The sequence below is a fragment of the Nyctereutes procyonoides genome, unplaced genomic scaffold, assembly GCF_905146905.1.
Source record: "Nyctereutes procyonoides isolate TBG_1078 unplaced genomic scaffold, NYPRO_anot_genome, whole genome shotgun sequence".
Classification (NCBI taxonomy): Eukaryota; Metazoa; Chordata; class Mammalia; order Carnivora; family Canidae; genus Nyctereutes; species Nyctereutes procyonoides.
In genome coordinates this window covers 36563842-36583465 of record NW_026575120.1, presented here as the reverse complement: position 1 = coordinate 36583465, position 19624 = coordinate 36563842, and the positions used below count along the sequence as shown (strand labels likewise).

Below are 19624 nucleotides of genomic sequence, written 5' to 3'. Positions count from 1 at the left end.
GGGGAAGGAAACAGATATCCAGATCCAAGAGATACAAAGATCCCCCCAAAATATCAACCTAAGGAGGTTCACACAAAGGCACATTGTAATTAAAAGGACAAAAAGTAGTTATAAAGAAAAAAATGTAAAAGCACCAGGAGAAAAGAAGTCAGTTTCACACAAGGGAAGCCTCATAAAGCTATCAGTGGATTTTTCAGCAAAAACTTTGCAGGCCAGAAAGGAGTGGCATGATACATTCAAAGTCCTGAAAGAGAAAAATCTACAGTCAGGAATACTCTATCCAGCAAAGCTATCATTCAGAATAAAGGAAAGATAAAGAGTTTCCTGGGCAAACAAAATATAATGGAGTTTATGAGCACTAAACCAGTCCTACAAGAAATACTAAAGGACACTTTCTGAGTGGAAAAAAAAGACCATAAGTGAGAGTATAAAAAGTAAAAGACACAAAAGCAGTAAAAAAAAAGTATTTCTATAAAAATAGTCAAAGTTTCATAAAATAAGAGGATGTAAAATAGGACACCAATTACCTAAAACATAGGCAGGAAGGGAATAAAGAATGGGTTCAAACATAAGCAACCATCAACTTAATACAGACTCCTTAATGCAGATGACATACAAACCTAATGGTAACCATACAACAAAATCCAGTAGTTGATATGCAAAGAATAAAGAGAAAGGAATGCAAATAAATCACTAAAGAACACCAACAAACAATGAAAGAGAGCAAGAGAAGGATCTGGAAAAAACTACAAAAACAACCACAAAACAAGAAACAAAACAGCAACAAATACACATCTATCAATAATTACTTTGAATGTAAATGGATTAAATACTCTAATAAAAAGACATAGAGTGACGGAGTGGATACAAAAACAAGACTTATCTATATGATACTTACAAGACTCATTTCAGACCTAAAGGCACCTGAAGATTGAAAGTGAGGGGATATAGATACATTTATTACACAAATGGTGTCAAAAGAAAGTCAGGGTAGCAATAATTGTATTGGACGAAATAGTCTTTATTTTTTTATATTTATTTTTTTAAAGATTTTATTTATTCATGAGACACACATACAGAGAGAGAGAGGCAGAGACATAGGCAGAGAGAGAAGCAGGCTCCATGCAGGGAACCCAATGTGGAATTTGATCCCAGGTCATGCCCTGGGTCAAAGGCAGACTCTCAACCACTGAGCCACCCAGGCATCCCAAAATAGTCTTTAAAACAAATACTGTAACAAGAAACAAAGAAAGACATTACATAACAAAAAGGGGACAATCCAATAAGAAGATACAATTGTAAATATTTATCACCAACATGGAAGCACCCAAATACATAAAACAGTTAATTGGGTAGAACTGGTGGCCCAGCGGTTTACGCCGCCTTCAGCCCGGGGTGTGATCCTGGAGACCTAGGACTGAGTCCCACGTCAGGCTCCCTGATGGAGCCTGCTTCTCCCTCTGCCTGTGTCTCTGCCTCTCTCTCTCTCTCTCTCTCTTCATGAATATAAATAAAATCTTTTAAAAACCCAGTTAATAGCAAACATAAAGGAATTAATCAATAGTAATGCAATAATAGTAGGGGACTTTAACATCCCACCTACATCAATGGACAGATCATCTGAACAGAAAATCAGAATGGAAATAATGGCTTGTATGACACACTGGACCAGATGGATTTAATGGATATATTCAGAACATTCCATCCTAAAACAGCAGAATACACATTCTTTTTAAGTGCACCTAGAATATTCTCCAGAATGGATCACCTATTAGGCCACAAAACAAGTCTCACCAAATTCAAGAAGCTCAAAATCCTACCATGCATCTTTTCTGACCCCAACACTATGAATCTATAGATCAACCATAAGAGAAGAATCTGAAAAGAGTACAAATACATGGAGGTGAAATAACATGAATGGGACAACCAGGAAATCAAAGGAGAAATCAAAAAGTACATGGAAGCAAATTAAATGAAAACACAATGATCCAAAATCTTTAGGATGCAGCAAAAGCAGTTCTAAGAGGGAAGTTTATAGCAATACAGGCCTGTCTCAAGAAGCAAAAAATAAAATAAAAATCTCAAATAAAGAACTGAATCTTACACTTAAAGGAGCCAGAAAAAGCAGAACAAACAAACTCAAAACCAGCAGAAGAAAGGAAACAATGAAAATTAGAGCAGAAATACATGATATAGAAACTCAAAAAGCAACAGATCAATGAAACCAGGTGCTGGTTCTTTGAAAAGGTCAACAAAATGGATAAACCTTTAGCCAGACTCATAAAAAAAAAAGATCCAAATAATAAACAAAATCATGAATGGAAGAAGTAAAAACCACCACACAAAAAAACAACTGTATGAGATTATGAAAACCTATATGCCAACAAATTGGACAGCTTAGAAGAAATGGATAAATTCCTAAAAACATATGACCTACCAAACTGAAACAGGAAGAAATAGAAAATTACAGATTACTGAATCAATCATCAAAAAACTCCCAACAAACAAAAGTCCAGGCCCAGATGGCTTCACAAGCATATTCTACCAAACATTTAAAGAAGAGCTAATACCTAATCTTGTCAGTTTGAGAAGATTCTATTCCAAAAATAGAAGAGGAAGGAAAAATGTCCATTCTATGAGGCCAGTGTCACCCTGATACCAAAACCAGTAAAGCCACCACAAAAGAGAGAGAGAGAGAGAGAGAGAGAGAGAGAGAGAAGTATGGGCCAATATCTCCAATGAACACAGACACAAAAATTCTCAAAAAAATACTAGCAAACTGAATACAACAATACATTAAAAAAATCATTCACCACAATCGAGCAGAATTTATTCCTGGGACACAAGGGTGGTTCAATATTCACAAATCAATCAACCTAATACATCACATCAATAAGGGAAAGGGTAAAAACCATACGATCATGTCAATAGATGCAGTTAAAGCATCTGACAAAGTACAACATCAATTCACCATAAAAACCCTCAACAAAGTGGGTTTAAGAGGGCACATACCACAATATAATAAAGGCCTTATATGAGGAACCCACAGCTAACATCAAACTCAGTGGAAGAAAACCGAAAGCCTTTCCCATAAGGTCAGGAACAAGACAAGAATGTTCATTCTCATTTATTCAACATAGTACTAGAAGTCCTAGCCATGTAGGCAAGAAATAAAAGGCATCCAAATTGGTAAGGAATAAGTAAAATTTTTTGCAGATGACATGATACTATCTATAGAAAACCCTAGACTCCACCAAAAATCTGCTAAAACTGATAAATGAATTCAGTAAAGTCGCAGGGTACAAAGTCAATGTGCAGAAATCTGCTGCATTCATATACACTAATGATGAAGCAGCATTAAAGTAAAATTAAGGAGACAATCTCATTTATGATTGCACCAAAAATAGTAAAATATCTAGGAATAAGCTTAGCCAAAGAGATGAAAGATCTATACTATGAAAATTATAAAACACTGAAGAAAGAAACTGAGGATGACACAAAGAAATGGAATGACATTCCATGCTCAAGGACTGCAAGAACAAATATTGTTAAAATGTATATACTACCCAAAGCAATCTACACATTTATTTTTTTTAGATTTATTTATTTATTTATTTATGATAGACAGAGAGAGAGAGAGAGAGAGGCAGAGACACAGGCAGAGGGAGAAGCAGGCTCCACTCCAGGAGCCTGACGTGGGACTCAATCCTGGGACTCCAGGATTGTGCCCTGGGCCAAAGGCAGGCGCTAAACTGCCGAGCCACCCAGGGATCCCCAATCTACACATTTAATGCAATCCCAATCAAAACACCAACAGCAAGAAAAACTTGGATAGCCAAACAATCTTGAAAAAGAAGTACAAAGCTGGAGGTATTGGGCAGTCCTGTGCCTGTGTCTGTGTCTCTGCCTCCCTCTCTCTCTTTGTGTCTCTATGAATAAATAAATAAAGTCTTTAAAAAAAGAAAAGCTGGAGGTATCAGAATTCTGGACTTCAGGTTATACTAAAAACTATAGCAATCAAAACAGTATAGTACTGACATAAAAATAGATACATTTATCAGAAGATAATAGAAAACCCAGAAACAACCCCACAATTATATGGTCAATTAATCTGTAACAAAGGAAGCAAGAAGATACGATGGGAAAAAGACCATTTCTTCAACAAATGACACTGAGAAAACTGGTCTTTATTATACCATACACAAAAAATAAACTCAAAATGGATTAAAGACCTAAAAGTCAGACCCAAAATGTGAATACTAGAAGAGAGCAGTACTGCTCTGACATCAGCCCTAGCAACATTTTCTAGAGATGTCTCCCAGAGCAAGGGAAATAAAAGCACAAATAAACTATCAGAACTACATCAAAATAAAACGTTTCTGCACAGTGAAGGAAACAATCAACAAAATTAAAAGGCAGTCTTCTGATGGGAGAAGATAATTTCAAATCACATATCTGATGAAGGGTGAGAATCCAAAATAGATAAAGAACTTCTACAACCCAACAACCAAAAAAAAAAAAAAAAACCCTCAAATAATCTAATTTAAAAATGAGCAGGAGACATGAAACAGGCATTTCTCCAAAGATCAACAAAAGGCCAACAGACACATGAAAAGATGTTCAACATCACTCATCATCAGGGCTAATGCAATCATCAGAGATACCACCTCTCGGAGCCGCTAAAGTCAACAACACATACACGTGTACACAGTGGAATATCACTCGGCCATAAAAAAGAATGGAATCTTGCCATTTTGCAATGGCAGGGAGAGAGCTAGAGAGTATAACTCTAAGTAAAATAAGTCAAAGACAAATACCAGACGACTTCACACATGAGTGGAATTTAGGAAGCAAACGAGCAAAGGGGAAAAAAAAAAAGAGAAAGACGAACCAAGAAACCCTCTTAACTATGGAGGACCCACTGATGGTTACCAGAGGTGAGCGGGTGAGGGGATGGGTGAAACACGTGATAGGGGATGAAGGAGGGCACTGGTGTTGAGCGGTGGGTGACGTGTGGAAGCGCTGAATCACTCTATTGAACACCTGAAACTAACATAACACTCTATGTTAACTATTCTGGGATTAAAATTAAAAACTTGGTTGAATTTAAAAAGAGATGTAAAAAAATAAAAATAAAAATAAATAGAGATGTAATGGAAACAAAGAGAAAATATTAGGACACAGGTGTCAAGCAGACAGCGTGGCCACAGATCCATCAGTGAGGGATAACGTGCAAGCTAAGACCTGAGGAGGAACTAGCCACAAGAAGGATTCTAACAGTTTCCAAGCACAGGAACAGCGTATGGAAGACCGCAGAGCATGAAAAACTTGAATATTATGCTCATGGTGCTGGAAGGTGCAGTCACCTGGGAGCAAGTCAGAGCCGAGCACTGGAGCCAGACCATGCAGGGCCATGGCCAGTCTGCGCCGTCCTCTACATACAGGGGGGATACCACTGCAGCACACACATGGGGGCTTAAGGTACGTTTTCGGACTCTCGTGCAAGCCTGTGGAGAATGGATGGTAGCCCAAGAGGAGTGGAAACGGGGAGACAAGTCTAGGGAGCTGTAGCTTCAGGACAGGCTGGAGAGGAGCAGGGCCGGGACCACAACGGTGACCTGCGGATGTCAAGAGGTGGATAGGTCTTGTGGACGTCGAACTGGCAGCATTATGTGGACAGTTTATACATCAGCCGGGAGGGAGACAGGGCAAGCCAGGGTGACTCCGACTGGGTGGGTGGTGCAAAAGTAAAGAGGACTGGAGGGGTCACGAGTTTCTGGGGTGGGAACCCGGAGTTCAGTGTGAGAAGTCTGAGAGGCATCAGTGCTTGCCCTGGCTCAGGAGCCCAAATCGATGGAGAAGCCAACAAATCGGGGCCCGGAGCAGTGTCTCTAAGAGTTCAGATCAGAAATTAGATCCTTGGATGCAAGATTTAGGTAACAAGGTCTAGTTCATCTCTTATTCCAAAAGTGGCTTTTCCCATCTCTGTTGCTCTCTTCCCCTCTCCCTGGGCCTTCGCTGGCAGCTGCCTAAACTCCAGGCGGCCCAAAGCACCCGCTCCCTTGTCCCAAGTCAAGAGCTCAAGCAGCAACCCGGTTGGGAAGAGAGAGACGATCGGAAGCCTCCTACAAACTGAAGACTGGGTCTAGCAGCCTACCGGGTTCTATTGCTCCCTTGTCTTTCCAAAAACTGAACAACAGGTTTTGCAGCCTAATCATTTCTCCGTAATCCATCTCACCTCCTATCATTTCATTTCTCTACCCCACTGATGCGAGTATTTCCTCATTCCCCCCTCCACGCAAAGGAAGCCTCTCCCAGCTGCTAACCCACACTAGTGATCTCGCCCTTCAGGGATATCAGGCACAAGGAGGCATTTAAAGACAAGGGTGGGTCATCCGCAATCCCAAAGCCTTAGGATTGTCACCCTAATGTTAGTGGACCTAAAAACGTGGAGTCCTCCAAGGGCAGAGGAACCTGCTGACTGTGACATGACCTCCCTTTTCACTCCATTCACCAGACCTGGAGGGGACCTTGGTCATGAGCGACAAGGAAGGCTTCCAAGGCCAGGAAGACACACGTCCATGTCCTGAAAGGACCAGGAGAACTATAAGGCCCACACTCCGGCCAGAAGACCGAGCTCTCCTCCCACACTCTAAGGTCTCCCAGCAGAGCACTTTCTCCTGGGAGCCGCTGACCCACACCTGAAGACCAAAAAATCTGCCAAGCCACCAGCAGAGGGGTAGCCCCAGGATACCGAAGGAGGAAAAACACCATGTTCGGGGGATTTTACTCTCATAAAAGCTGCCCTGCTGGCCTGTCCAGTCTATGACCTCAGAATCTCTGACTCCTTGATGACCCTTCAGCTGAACCCTTGCCAGCCTGGCTGCCTAGCTCTTTCTGGGCAATGAACAACTTTGCAGTTCCTCATGGGTTTGGGACTGTAAAAAACCATGGACCAGATCAATCACTGGCTGGAAGACATTAAAAAAGAAAAAAGAGGGATCCCTGGGTGGCGCAGCGGTTTGGCGCCTGCCTTTGGCCCAGGGCACGATCCTGGAGACCCGGGATCGAATCCCATATCGGGCTCCCCGTGCATGGAGCCTGCTTCTCCCTCTGCCTATGTCTCTTCCTCTCTCTCTCTCTCTGTGACTATCATAAATAAATAATTAATTTAAAAAAAAAAAAAAGAAAAAAGAAAGCTGTAAGAGAAAAAAATCAGAAGCTTTATTTCATGTTTGCTTTTTAGTTGTGAAAAATGTAAGGCTTTAAGTTTTTTCCAACAGGTGGAAAATAGTTAAGGTGCAGTATCACTCAAAAAATTCTGAAGCCTGACACTATACGGGACTGTGTAACTGAGGGACGAAAAGGCTCAAAATTATATATGGAGAATGATAATTTTGTAGAACATACATAAAATAATGGCAAAAATGCAACGAGGAACTATACAAACAATAACGAAGGTTGTTGTTTGACACCAAATTGTTTTTCCTTTTCCTGTTCTAATCCTTCAGTTATTTACCAGTAGTTTCCTAAAAAATTAGCATTCCTATTACAACAGAGATATTGTAATTGTTTTACTTTTTTTTTTAAGTGTTCCTTCCAATGTAGTAGGATACATAGGAGTTTTTTTTTTTTTTAAGATTTTATTTATTTATTCGCGAGAGACAGAGACACAGACAGAGGGAGAAGCAGCTCCATGCTGGGAGCCCGACGTGGGACTCGATCTCGGGTCTCCAGGACTAGGCCCTGGACTGAAGGTGGTGCTAAACCACCTGAGCCACTCTGGCTGCCCCTGTTTTACTTTTTAAATTTTTAAAAAATTCATTGTAAGTAGGATGGCTCTGTCAGAACATGGAGCTTACTTAAAAATAAATAAAATCTTAAAAATCAAATGAGACAAAAATTATTTTAAGAAGCCTCCCTGGGATCCCTGGGTGGCGCAGCGGTTTGGCGCCTGCCTTTGGCCCAGGGCGCAATCCTGGAGACCCGGGATCGAACTCCACGTCGGGCTCCCGGTGCATGGAGCCTGCTTCTCCCTCTGCCTGTGTCTCTGCCTCTCTCTCTCTCTCTGTGTGTGTGACTATCATAAATAAATTAAAAAAAAAATAAAGAACATTTTTCTATTAAAAAAAAAGGCTCCCTGCCCAGTGGGAGCTTGGACTCATGACCCCGAGATCAAGAGTCACATGCTCTAAGGACTGAGCCAGCCAGGCGCCCCTATTGTTTCACTTTTTTAAAAACAAATTAGACATAAATTCCTCTGCTTTCCTCCCCACAGCCCGGTTAAAGAAATAGATATAATGTAAATCTAAATGTTTTAAAATTGCTGTCAACAAAAGGTTAGTAGTGCTACTATACCCAAAATGTTTTCTTCCGTGAATTTAATTTAACTAAGTCCAGAAGATCTGAATTTGTGATCAGAACACTGGGATCAACTATAAATTTTTTTTTTTGAGATTATCGTATTTTCACATACAGTTGTAAGAAACGATACAGAGAGATCCCATGCCCGCCTTTCCACCCAATGGTAATATTCGTAACCATAATAAGACCACGCCAGGAAACGGACATCCACAGACCTTACTCAGATGTCCCCAGTTTTACACACCCGCTAATTTGTGTGTGCGTATCTATTTACCCAGTTCTATGAGATTTTATCTCATGTGGATTCACGTGACTGTCACTGACCACACTTCAGAACATTCCCATCACTGTGGCTCCTTGAACAGCCAGGGCCATGGCTCACCCTCCCTCTCCTGCTCCCCAACTCCTTAGGTAGGTAGGGTTAGCGGCGATCAACTTTTGGCCAATGAACAATCATTGATTCCCCCATGTGCAAATCACTGTGCCAAGCCCTGGCGGACGGTGACAGAAGTATAAATAAAATAAGCCGGATAGCCTCGTGGTTACCAGACGAACTGGGTTCAAATGTTGGGTGTGCCACTTACTGGCTGTGTGACTGCGGCAAAGCACTCAGCTCTACACCATCGTTTCTTCAATAAAATGTGGCTAATAATAGTACCTCCTGGGGTTATGATGAGGATTCAAGGAGTTGATATTTGTAAAGCAAGTAGAAGGTGCCCGGCACGAAGAGATGTGCGTTAACTCTCTAGAACTCACGATCCAGCAGAGAGCCCATGGAACTCTGACCGGGTCAGCCCGTGTTGAGTGCGGGACAATCTGTGCAAGCCCAGGGCAGGGGGAGGACGTGGGAGGGAGCTGCTGGCTCCAGCTGTGGAAAGCTGAGGCAGGCTTCACAGAAAAGAGAATATTTGGGTTGGGCTTCGAAGTCTGAGTAAGACTTTGAGAGAGATAAAAGGGAAGGGACGGTGTTTCATGCCTGTAAAACCACATGACCTGTGGCCCCGAGGCAGGAGGAGAAGGCAAGAGCCATTCGGAGAGAGGACAAGGCCTCAACTGGAGCCCGTGAGGAGGTTGCTCGGGCGGGCAGGGGCCGTGGCCTCAGAGGAGGGCTGAGGGAGGCTGGGGCCAGGTTCTGAGGTGTCTTGGATGCCCCGCAATAGTTACCCCCAGAGCTCTGCAGTCCTGGAGGAGACGGGCAGGGAGCTGAAGCTGCTCCAGTCCTCCAGAGCACAGGGAGGAGTGATTCAGAGCAGATGGGAAAGTGCCCCCTCCATCACACCACTGCTCTGGGTGGGAGCACGAAATCTTGAGTGTTTGGGGCATGGGGAATTAGAGGTGATCAGGCCAACTCATGCCAGAACCTGTGTTCTCCCTGCCTGGGCAGATCCCCCGCCCCAGCCAGGTGTTCTCAATGCCCCACACAGGCAACCCCCTGGGACTCCCAAAGAAAAGCCACTGGGCACCAGCAGCTTGGTGGTCGTGGGGCCACGGTGTCTACTGATTGTCTGGCCCTTTGCCCTCTTGAGGCTCAGGAGCCCCGGTCCTGGAACCTGTGACTGGCCCCAACTCCCCACGCCCTGCCTTGGACAGGTGCCTCTCCCCTGGTGGTTCGGGGCCCTCACCCCCCTGGGTGCTGTGACTCTGCTCTCTCCCTGCCCCGGGCCTGTCCACATTTCCGGTCTTTCACAACCATAATTCTCGCCTCTCTGGTCCCAGGCCTTCCAATGACTTGTTGCGGCCTCCGCCTGGGTGTGGCCTGTAGGACAAGAGCAAATTACCCTACTTCTGCCTTGAAATTTTTCTCAACCGGCCACCTTCTGGCTATTTTTCTCAGTGTAGAAAGAGAAGGACAAAGAATGCTTATTTCCCTTGTCTAACCTAATGGAATGGTCCGTTGCACACAGACTGGGAACATGCCTGATTACGCTGCTTAGTAGCACCAGACACGTTTCTGTTATTCTCCTACCCACGAGGAGAGAAAGGTGTTGGAATACATGATTCTTGGTCAGATGGTGGTAGCGGTGGTTTATAATCTGACTTTGAAAACTAAGAATCCCCCAAAATAAAAATAAGGAAACCCTTCTCCCTAAGCAAGGGAACTTATCTGAAGGTCACCAAGATGAAATCTAACCAAACAAGACTTAGAAATATTCCCAAGCACTCCTAAAAAGACACATTCTTGCCCTCCCTATGAAGAGTGGTCCTCCTCCCCTACCCCCCGCCCTTGCAGCTGGTCCATGAGACAGGACTTTTGACAGCATGTATCCTCAATACAACCCCTTCCCGAGGAAACACCTCAAGATGTTCTTCTAAGCCATAAGAGGCCAAATGCACTCACAGCAACGAAATCAAATTTTCATGTAAACAAAGAGTATGTCATTTGTTAAAAAAAAAAAGGGGGGGGGGCCACACAACAGCAAGCCAAGAATAGCAAAAAAAAGAAAACTTACATTTTCCTAATGTCATGGTCCAAGCCCAACAAATTCAACGATTCGTGTGTTTAGAAAAATGGCAACATCTTCAATTCCCTAAGATGCAAACACTTTTATACGATTAGACCTTGACTATTGCTTCAAGGTGGTGTTCAATCTGTTTAAAGGTGATTTGAGTCTTCGCTTTTCTGACCTTCTCCCAGGCGGAGGGCAACCAGACAGTGCGAGGAAATACAACATAAATGATAGAGAAGAATGATCTATTCTTAATCTAATGCGAGATTATCTATTAACAAATGAGGTGTGCTGGCTTCTCACTGCAGCAGACGCTTTAGGGAAGGTCAAAAGGTCAACCCCCACCCTCACCTCGCACGGGCCCCCCACCACCCACCTCCGGACTCTCATCCCCAGGATGGTTTTAATTGACTTTTTTTCTGAAAGGTCTAGGAGTGTCTCAAATTCTAACATGAATAAAAATCACCTGAGGGGCTTGTTACAGTGGCTATTTCTGAGTCTCCCTCTAGACTTCCCCATTTACATTTCGGGGAATAGGGCCTGGGAGCCACATTTTGCACAAATTCCCTGAGAAATTCTGATCTAGGGGAAAGTCAGGAAAACTCTTGGAGGAAACAGTAGGTCAAAAGAGAATAAAACTGGAGTACTCTGGGCGTGAGAAGCCAGAGAGCTGAGGTGGAGAGAAAAGGGGCAGGGGTTTGGAAGGCTCCTGTCCTCGGTTCGGGGCTTGGTCTCACCTCCTGGGCAGGCAGGGACCACTGGGGGGTTTTAAGCAGGGCTGGGTGGGGGGGAGTAAGCTTTGCATGTAACTTGCCTCTTAAGCGTCAGCTCACAGCTCATGGGTCACCCTCCCTTCCTGCCACCCCAGTCCGAGGCCAGGAGAGATTCCTGCTCCGCTGGGCTGAGAGCCTGGGCACACTCCTAACTCACCACGGACCACACTGTATCGACACAGTCCATTTACCCGGAGTATTGTTCTAGTTCTCTCTCTGCGGTAAGCCTCTGCAGGCAAGGCGTTGCCTGGTGCCCAGTGCCTGGCATACAGTAGGTGTCCCATAAATGCTTAATCAAGCAGACTATTGGGTTCCATTTGCAACCACATCACCATCTGAGAGTCCTCGTGCAGAGAGCAACCTCAGTGCCCACCCCCCCCCCCCATGCCGCGCTCAGGGGCCCCAGTGATTCATTTCTAGCTGAGAAACTGGGCCCTATGTCCGAACCTCTCATTTATCAGAGGATATTAGTCTAACAGGAGTCGCAATGAAACCTCAAATTCCTGAAGTTTTGATCGTTTTGTCATGAAATTAACCCGTTTATGCTTTTACGATTCTAAAAGGACTAAAGCTCCGGCAGCTCTCCCAGACCCCAGCGTGTAGGCCAAGCCCCGCGGAGGATGGGAGACACAGGGAAAGCGGTGCGTGGTGATTACAGCAGGGAAGCACGTGCTGTCCAGAGTCTTTTAAGTCTTAAAAGCAAAACACCTGGATTCTGTTCTGGAACACCCCCCCCCCCATCCTCCACGGCACCCCACCCTAGCCCCAGCTCCAAGCACCTGTTTCAACCTGGCCCGGCCTTTCCACTGGAGGGCAGACTGCAGACCTGGGGGGTGGGGGGGCAGGTGGGGGGTTGGGGGAGGTGGGTGGGGGGGTGGCAAGGAGCATTTTAAAAGCCGTAAGCATTTGCCGAAGGCAAGAACTGGTTATGAGCTGGGAGTCACAGCCCCCACGTGGGAGCTCCCTTCCCCCTTCCGAGGCTCCCGGGCAGAGCCAGAGACTCAAGCTGGGACCTCGGGTGGGGGTGGGGGTGGGGCCCCTTGGCCCGTGCGCACCGTGACCCGACCCGACCCTGACCCCGGGCGGCCTACCTGGCGGCGCGGGCTCTGTACACCTGCTCCCGTCCCATCCCCGAGGCGGGCTCTGTGCTCCCAGCCCCTCCCAGGAAAGGGTCATCCCGAGGCCTGGGCGAGCCTCGGGGAACCCCGGGGGGCCCGTCGCCAGCCCCGGGAGGCCAGGAGGCCCCGCGCCGAGCGGCCGCACACCTGGGCCCGGAGGGGGCCTGAGGGCCGCCCCGCCCCGCCCCGCCCCGCAGCTGCCCCACGCGCCGCCCGCCCGGTGGGCCGCGCCCTGGGGTGGGGGTGGGGGGCCCCCCCGCACACCTGCCCGCCCGCGAGGCTTCATTAGGCCGCGGGGCCGCCCGGCAGGTGTCGGCGGCGCGCATCGGGGCCATGGAGCCCACGCGGGAGCCCTGCCCCGAGCCGCGGGGTGAGCGTGGGGGGGGGGGCTGGGGGGGCTGGCAGGGCTGGGGAGGGAGGGAGGCCCGCCCCTGCGCACCCCATCCCCGAGGCGTCACCCGCGCACCCCATCCCCGAGGCGTCACCCGCGCACCCCATCCCGAGGTCCCCCCGCGCACCCCATCCCCGAGGTCCCCCCCCGCACACCCATCCCCGAGGTCCCCCCCCCGCACACCCCATCCCCGAGGTGTCACCCGCACTCTCCATCCCCGAGGCCCCCTCCGCGCACCCTATCCCCGAGGTCCCCCCCGCACACCCCATCTGCAAGGCGTCACCCGCGCACCCCATCCCCGAGGTGCCCCCCTCACCCCATCCCCGAGGCCCCCGTCTCCCTGCGCACGGGGCCGCGAGCCCCAGGTCCCCTCCTGCGTCTGGGCGCCGACCCCCTCCCCTCGCGCACCAGGGCGTGGCACTGGGATAACGTCGCGTTCACTGAGCACCTACTGCGCACCAGGTTAGCCGGCCTAAGATGCTGGAAACCCGGGGTGACCCCCCGCCCCCCCACCATCCTTCCTCCTGCCACGGCCCGCCCTCTTCACCAGCCGGGGCTCCCTCCTGCTGGCCGCAGGGGAACGCTCTAGAGACACCCCCCAATCCAGCTGACCAGTCCCTGGACTTACTCTGATGCTAATAATACACCATATGTCAATTAATTGAATTTAAGGAAAACAAAAGAGTTTTTAAAAGTAGAAATAAAATAGTCAGGCCTGCTGCGCACCCTGGGAGCCAACCTGCCAAAGCCCCTCACCCCGAGGCGGCCCATCTTTCTGGGCCAGGTTGTTGGAGCCTCGCTCCTGAAGGCCTCTATGTCCCGCAGTTTTCATCAAAATAACAGCAGCTCAAGAAAAAAAAAAAAAACAAAAAACAAAAAAACCCAGCAGCTCGTAGCCGCGAGTTAGCCTCCGTTTCAAAATCTTACAACCTGGAGGACATGACAAAGCGTCTCTTTGAGCTGCGGATCCTGGGGGTTATGAGTAAGGGGGGTGTTGAACTGGGACGGTTTCTGGGGGCGGAGGGGACGGGACAACTGCCTAATGATCAAGCGCCCTGTGCTATTATAGAATCTTGGGCAGATCACTCAGCTGTGGGATCCGTGTTTCATCTATGGGGCTGAGCTCTCAATAGTGCCTTCCTCTCTGGGATTAGGTGCACATCTTTGAAAGACGCTTAGGACAGAGTCTGGGACATGGTTAGTGCCTGATGAATCGGTCCCAGCCTAAAGGCAGACAGCCTTGGAGGAGGAGTGAAAGAGGCTTTTGGTGCCCGCTGGACCACTCTTCCGTACCTGTGAGGGGAGGGTTGGCTTGGGCCCAAAGCCAGAATGAGGTTCTCCTTCGTGGGGTGGGGGAGGAGGGTGCACATTGGGGGGTGAACAGGGCTGGCAGGGGCAGAGTGGGTTCTGCGGAAGGGGAGGATGGTTGTCCCCGTTAGCTCCCTTGCTGTCCTTGCCTGGGCTTCTGGAGACCAGAGTCTCGTAGGACTTGTAGGTAGAGTAGGATCTTGTCCTACCTCGTCTCTACTCCTAGTCTTGTAGGTAGAGTAGGATCTTGTCCCTACTCTAAGCAATAACACCGTTTGGGCAGCAGGAACAAAAGCCAGTCTTAGAAGCTGCAGGCTCTCAATCTCTCTCCTCCCAGGGCACTCCCAGATTTACGGTTTGTCCCTTAGAAATGCTTGAACAGACAAGACGCTTATCCCTTGACTCACGTTCCAGGTGTCTGGGGGGGGGGGGGGAAGGCCAGTAACTCACAGGAAATAATCACCCCCCGAATTAGGATTGCTCTCCTACCATCGTGCATGTGAGCTCAGGCTCCCCCTCCTAGGTGCATATATTTGCTCGCATTTTTCAAATCCGTGGATCATCTCGTTTCACCTTTACAATAGCCAAGTGAGAACGGGGAGCCTAGAATCCCTGCCCTCTGACGAGTGGGGGAATGAAAGTGTGAGGCCCAGCAGGAAACGGGCTGCAGAGCAGGAAGCCACATATCCTCTCAGGCCAGGTTCTTCCTTCTTCCTGGAGCTGGAAGGTCACTGGGTGCTGTTCCCCACAGGCCAGGAAGGTAGAGGCCAGCCCCTGGCTGCTGGGCCAGAGGAGGAACCGCTGCAGGGCCCAGCCCCCCACACTCGGGATGCCCCAAGCAAGGACCTGCCCCCCGTCCACGCTGCTGGGGAGAAGCCGCCGGCAGAGGCCCCTGGAGAACCAGCTGGGGCAGATCCTGGGAGGGGGAGCCAGCCGTCTGGCTCTGGGGCTCTCCACAAACACACGGTTACGGCCCCCCCCGGCCCCCAGCCTCCTGGGGAAGGCTGTTCCTTCCCAGGGAGGGAGGCAAAGCCCGGGAAGAGATCCTACTCCCCAGCCTCCAGTAGGCAGAGGCCGCCCAGTGCCGGGGGTTTGGCCTCTTCATCCTCTGCCGATGTCATTAACTCAGCCCAAGCCACACACAACCCAGTGCCTTGTGGGTCAGGCCGGGGGCCCTGCCATCTGGCCAACCTCCTCAGCACGTTGGCTCAGAACAGCCAAAACACAGATCAGAAGAGGACCCCAGAAGTGACGTGCCAAGTCCGGAAAAAGACTCGGACCCTATACCGCTCAGGTAGGTCCCTGAAGGTGAGGGAAAATCCAGGTGAGCCCCGTGAAAGGCGGGCTCAGCAGAGAATACAGTAGCCCCGGGAGACGGCAGTGAGGGTCGGCTGTACATCCCTCGTTCTGAATCCTCTCTTGACCGGTGGCAGGGTCACAACCCCTGACCCTCAAAGCAAACATTGGGTGGCCTCACTGGGAAGTGAAATTGGGACCAGGTTAGAAGGAGCAGGAAAGTCAACACCACACAGTTCCCTGCCGCAAAGCCCAGGAGAGGGAGAGAAGGCCCCGGCCCAATGGGGAACTTAGTCGCAAGGCTTTGGGAAGACCCTTGGGTTGGGGACAGTGGTCTCGTCTGGAAGGTGTCGGTTTCTCCTCTGCTGCTGCATCACTGTTTGTCCTCAAGCAAGTTTCTTCTTCTTCCAGACCAGCTGGAGGAGCTAGAAAGGATCTTCCAAGAAGACCACTACCCAGACAGCGATAAGCGCCGGGAGATTGCCCAGACGGTGGGGGTCACCCCCCAACGCATCATGGTAAAGGGGGTTGGCCCCACAGATCTCAGGGTGGAGGAGAAACCAGCAACTGGAGCTCTTGAGGAGCACAGCAAGTGCTCAGCGTCTCCCTGTAGGGGCCGAGGCCAGGTCTTCGATCCGGCTGTGGTCCTGCCTATTTCCACGCTGCCACAGCCTCTGATTCGAAGAGAAAAATCCCTCAGAGCCACCTAGATGAACCTTTCATAAAACCACTCTCACAGAGAAAGGCTTCTGACCTCCCCAAGTCCTATAGCTCATCGTGCGACAACCACAGCCCAAGTCTTTGTCTCTCGCGTGGTTCTGGAAACTCTTCGAGGGTCTCTCTCTCCCACCTACAGGTGTGGTTCCAGAACCGCCGGGCAAAGTGGCGAAAAGTGGAGAGGCTGAACGGGAAGGAGAACAAGGATAGTCTCGCGGGCCCTGTCCCCACCACTGCCAGCAGGTAAGTGTCCCTCTTCTTCCTGGATTGTCATCCCCATAGGTCGGAAGTGAGGTCTAAGGGGGCCTCCTGGGGTCCAGAAGGAGAGCGTGTTGGAAAGTTGGCATGTTGGAAAGTTGGCTAGAGTGGTTGGTTGATATTTAGAGAGACTTTGGTTGGAGGGGGTCGAGAAGATGCCAGAGTCTTGCAGGAAGGCAGTGTTCGGGAATCTGGAGTCCCTTTCCCCACACTGTAGCCCTGGTGCAAATCCAGGGACCCCAGGGCTACAATCTTCATTCTGTCTGCCTCCAGCTCTGCAACTGAGCTGCCACCTTCTGTGACCCTGGACCCAGAGCCTGGTACCTTTCCTCAGGAGCCCCCTCTGGATACTCTCATGGGTAAGAGGACCACCTTCTGAGGGTTATGTGGGGGAAATGGCAGCTGGAAAGACAGCAAAGAAAGAGTCCTTTCTGGGGAGATGTGGAGTGGTCCAGTGGGGCATCTGTTCAAGGGGGCCTGGCCATGGCACGCTTCTATCATCCCTAGTTCCCAGTCTGCCTCCCCATTTCCTTACCCCTATAATCCCTCTTTGACTTTGCTTCCTAGAGCCCCCCATACTGCTGACCTCTGACCAGACTCAGGCCCCACCCCAACAGCCTGAGAATACTCAAAGGGTGGCAGTGACCCCGCCACTCTTCAGCCCCCCACCTCTTCGAAGAGTCAACCTTCCTTTTCCCCTGGGCCCTGTCCCTACCCCTCAAATGATGCCTCTGCTGCTGGATACTCCTGGCAGTGACAACAGCCACAAAGAAGGCCCCTGTGGGTCCTGGGGGACAAGGTACGGAGCCTAATGGGGGACCTTGGGAGGGGTATAGAAGGAGAAAAGATAGATGGAGCTGGGGCAGGGGCAAGGGGGAGTTAGCTGAGAGAAGCAAGGAATCCTAATCGCGATGAGGATTGAAAGCACCAGTGGATTTGAAGTGGGAAAGATCTAGACTATCACCGCAACAGGGCAGGAAGGAGGGTGAGAAGCCAGGAACAGGAAGAGAAAGGAGAGGAAGCAGCAAGTCTGGGGTCCTGGAGATGGGGAGGGACTGACCTACGGGGCGGCCACGATGAGGAAGCCACCCCGAGCCTCGCAAAATGCTCCTTTGGCCCCCACAGCGTCACCCCACCACCTGCCTGTTCATACTTGGAAGAGCTGGAACCCCAGGACTACCAAGCGGGCACCCAGCCGGGGCCGTTCCCCTTCTCCCAGGCGCCCCAGGGCCAGCTCTACCAACAGCCTCAAGCCCAGTTCCCGTTCCTGCACCCCTTCCCGCTGCCCACCCCCCACCCCCTGCTGCCCCCACTGCCCGAGGACCCGCTCTTCACCTCGCCCTTCGGCCCGGGCGCGGGCCTATCTCAGGGCTACTTCCCGGGGCCCCCGTCGGGGCAGATGGTGCTGCAGCCACCTGCTGGGAACGTGGGTGAGTTGGCGCTGGAGGGCGCGAGGGGGGTGGGAAGGGCGGGCCGAGCAGGGCCGGCGGCCTGTGAGCCCCTCTCCCGCACCCCTGCTTGGCTGCGGCTCCCTGGGGGTGCGGGGCAGAGTGGGTGCTCGAGTCCGGAGGCTGAAGTCGGCGGTGCAGCTCAGCCACTCCCAGCTTTGCGGAGTCTCGGTCTCCTGGACTCTGACATGGGACTAGCAATCCCATTGGGGGGGGGCAGGGGGTTAGAAACCATAGGAGGGGAGAAGAATAGGAGGGGACCGAGTAGACGGAGGCTGACCCTGACCTGAGCAGGCCGACAAGCCACTGGACCTCTGGAACCCGGGTGCACCCCTCGTGCTAAGGCTGCACCCCAGTAGAAGGGGAGGAAGCCGTGTGGGCGGTTTGCAGTCTCCCTGCTGCCTGCGTGGGGGGCCTCGGCCTGCCCTGCCGTCCACCCCACCTCGATGTTACCAGACCGCGGGTCCCCAAGGCAGGGCCATGCCGGGTCCCCAGGGGAGCTCCTGGTGCTAGGACCACACCCACTGGCCCTGGGAGCCTCAGCTGTGTTTCTGGGGGAGGATGGGGGGGGGTGTCGCCGGATCTGCTCAGCTGTGGTGGATGCCCTTGATCCTGTCTGACCCCCCTGTACCGTCCACCCCACAGGTGCAGTCCCCTGGAATGACCCTTGCTTGCCAGAACTGCCTTTCCCCAGTCCCTTCTGTCCGCAGGCCCTGGGCGCCCCCCCTGGAGGTGAGGGCTACTTGCCCGATCTGTTCCCAGGCCCCTGTGCCCTGGCGGCGAGCAGCAGGCAGCCCTCTGCAGGCGTCCCCCAGCTGGCCGGAGGGGCCCGACCGGGGCCAGGGCCCTTCCTGGGCAAAGCCCAAGAGGAGCAGCCTGCCACCTCTGCAGGGGAGCCCTTGGCACCCCAGGAAGTCCGAGAGGAAGACCAGGACAGCCGTGGCCACTAGTTGGGGGGCCGAGGAGGAGACAGTGGTGTGAGGAGGGACTGTGGAAGCTGTTGGCTGGGGGGTGGGGGGTAGTGGGGGGAGTGAGATGCTTCCCCCTCCGAGGGCTCACCTTGCTGGACCTCATCTGAGAAGGCTGCGGGTCGGCCCCACCCTCTGCAGCCCCGAGACAGGATGGTCCACGACCTCTGACCTCTGTGCAAGCTTAGGTTTCCTTTCCTTGCCAGACGAGCAGCCAGTGTCTGTTGTAAGCATTAAACGAGTTTACTCTTGGGTTTCTCTGAGTAATTCTGTGTCTTCCCACTCACTAATTAAGAGCTGCATTTCTTTCACTCCCTTCCACTCAGCTGACCGGCTGTTGGCTGCAGTCCTACGTGTCCCAGGCGAGGTCTCCACTGGGCGCGAACACATTGGCATCCTCCCTGGGTCCAGGTCTCCGGCCCGACCAGAAATCGGGCATCCTGGGCCTCGTCTTCAGTCCTGGCATTAAACCATGTTCTGTTCCCAAACTCAGGCAGGACTGAACCCGGAGCAAATCTGAGCCTGGACATATCTCT

General features: G+C 50.6%; 1 protein-coding gene across 1 annotated transcript; it reads left to right on the top strand.

The window, feature by feature from the left end:
• The first annotated feature begins 5319 nt into the window (after positions 1–5319).
• Positions 5320–19070, top strand: NOBOX (NOBOX oogenesis homeobox). The gene is made up of 10 exons (XM_055334792.1): positions 5320–5481; positions 6511–6611; positions 13316–13555; positions 14986–15695; positions 16109–16298; positions 16532–16657; positions 16946–17031; positions 17240–17471; positions 17798–18102; positions 18766–19070. Exons 1-10 carry the CDS (start codon positions 5320–5322, stop codon positions 19068–19070), a joined length of 2457 nt encoding a protein of 818 aa, XP_055190767.1.
• Positions 19071–19624: the final 554 nt, after the last annotated feature.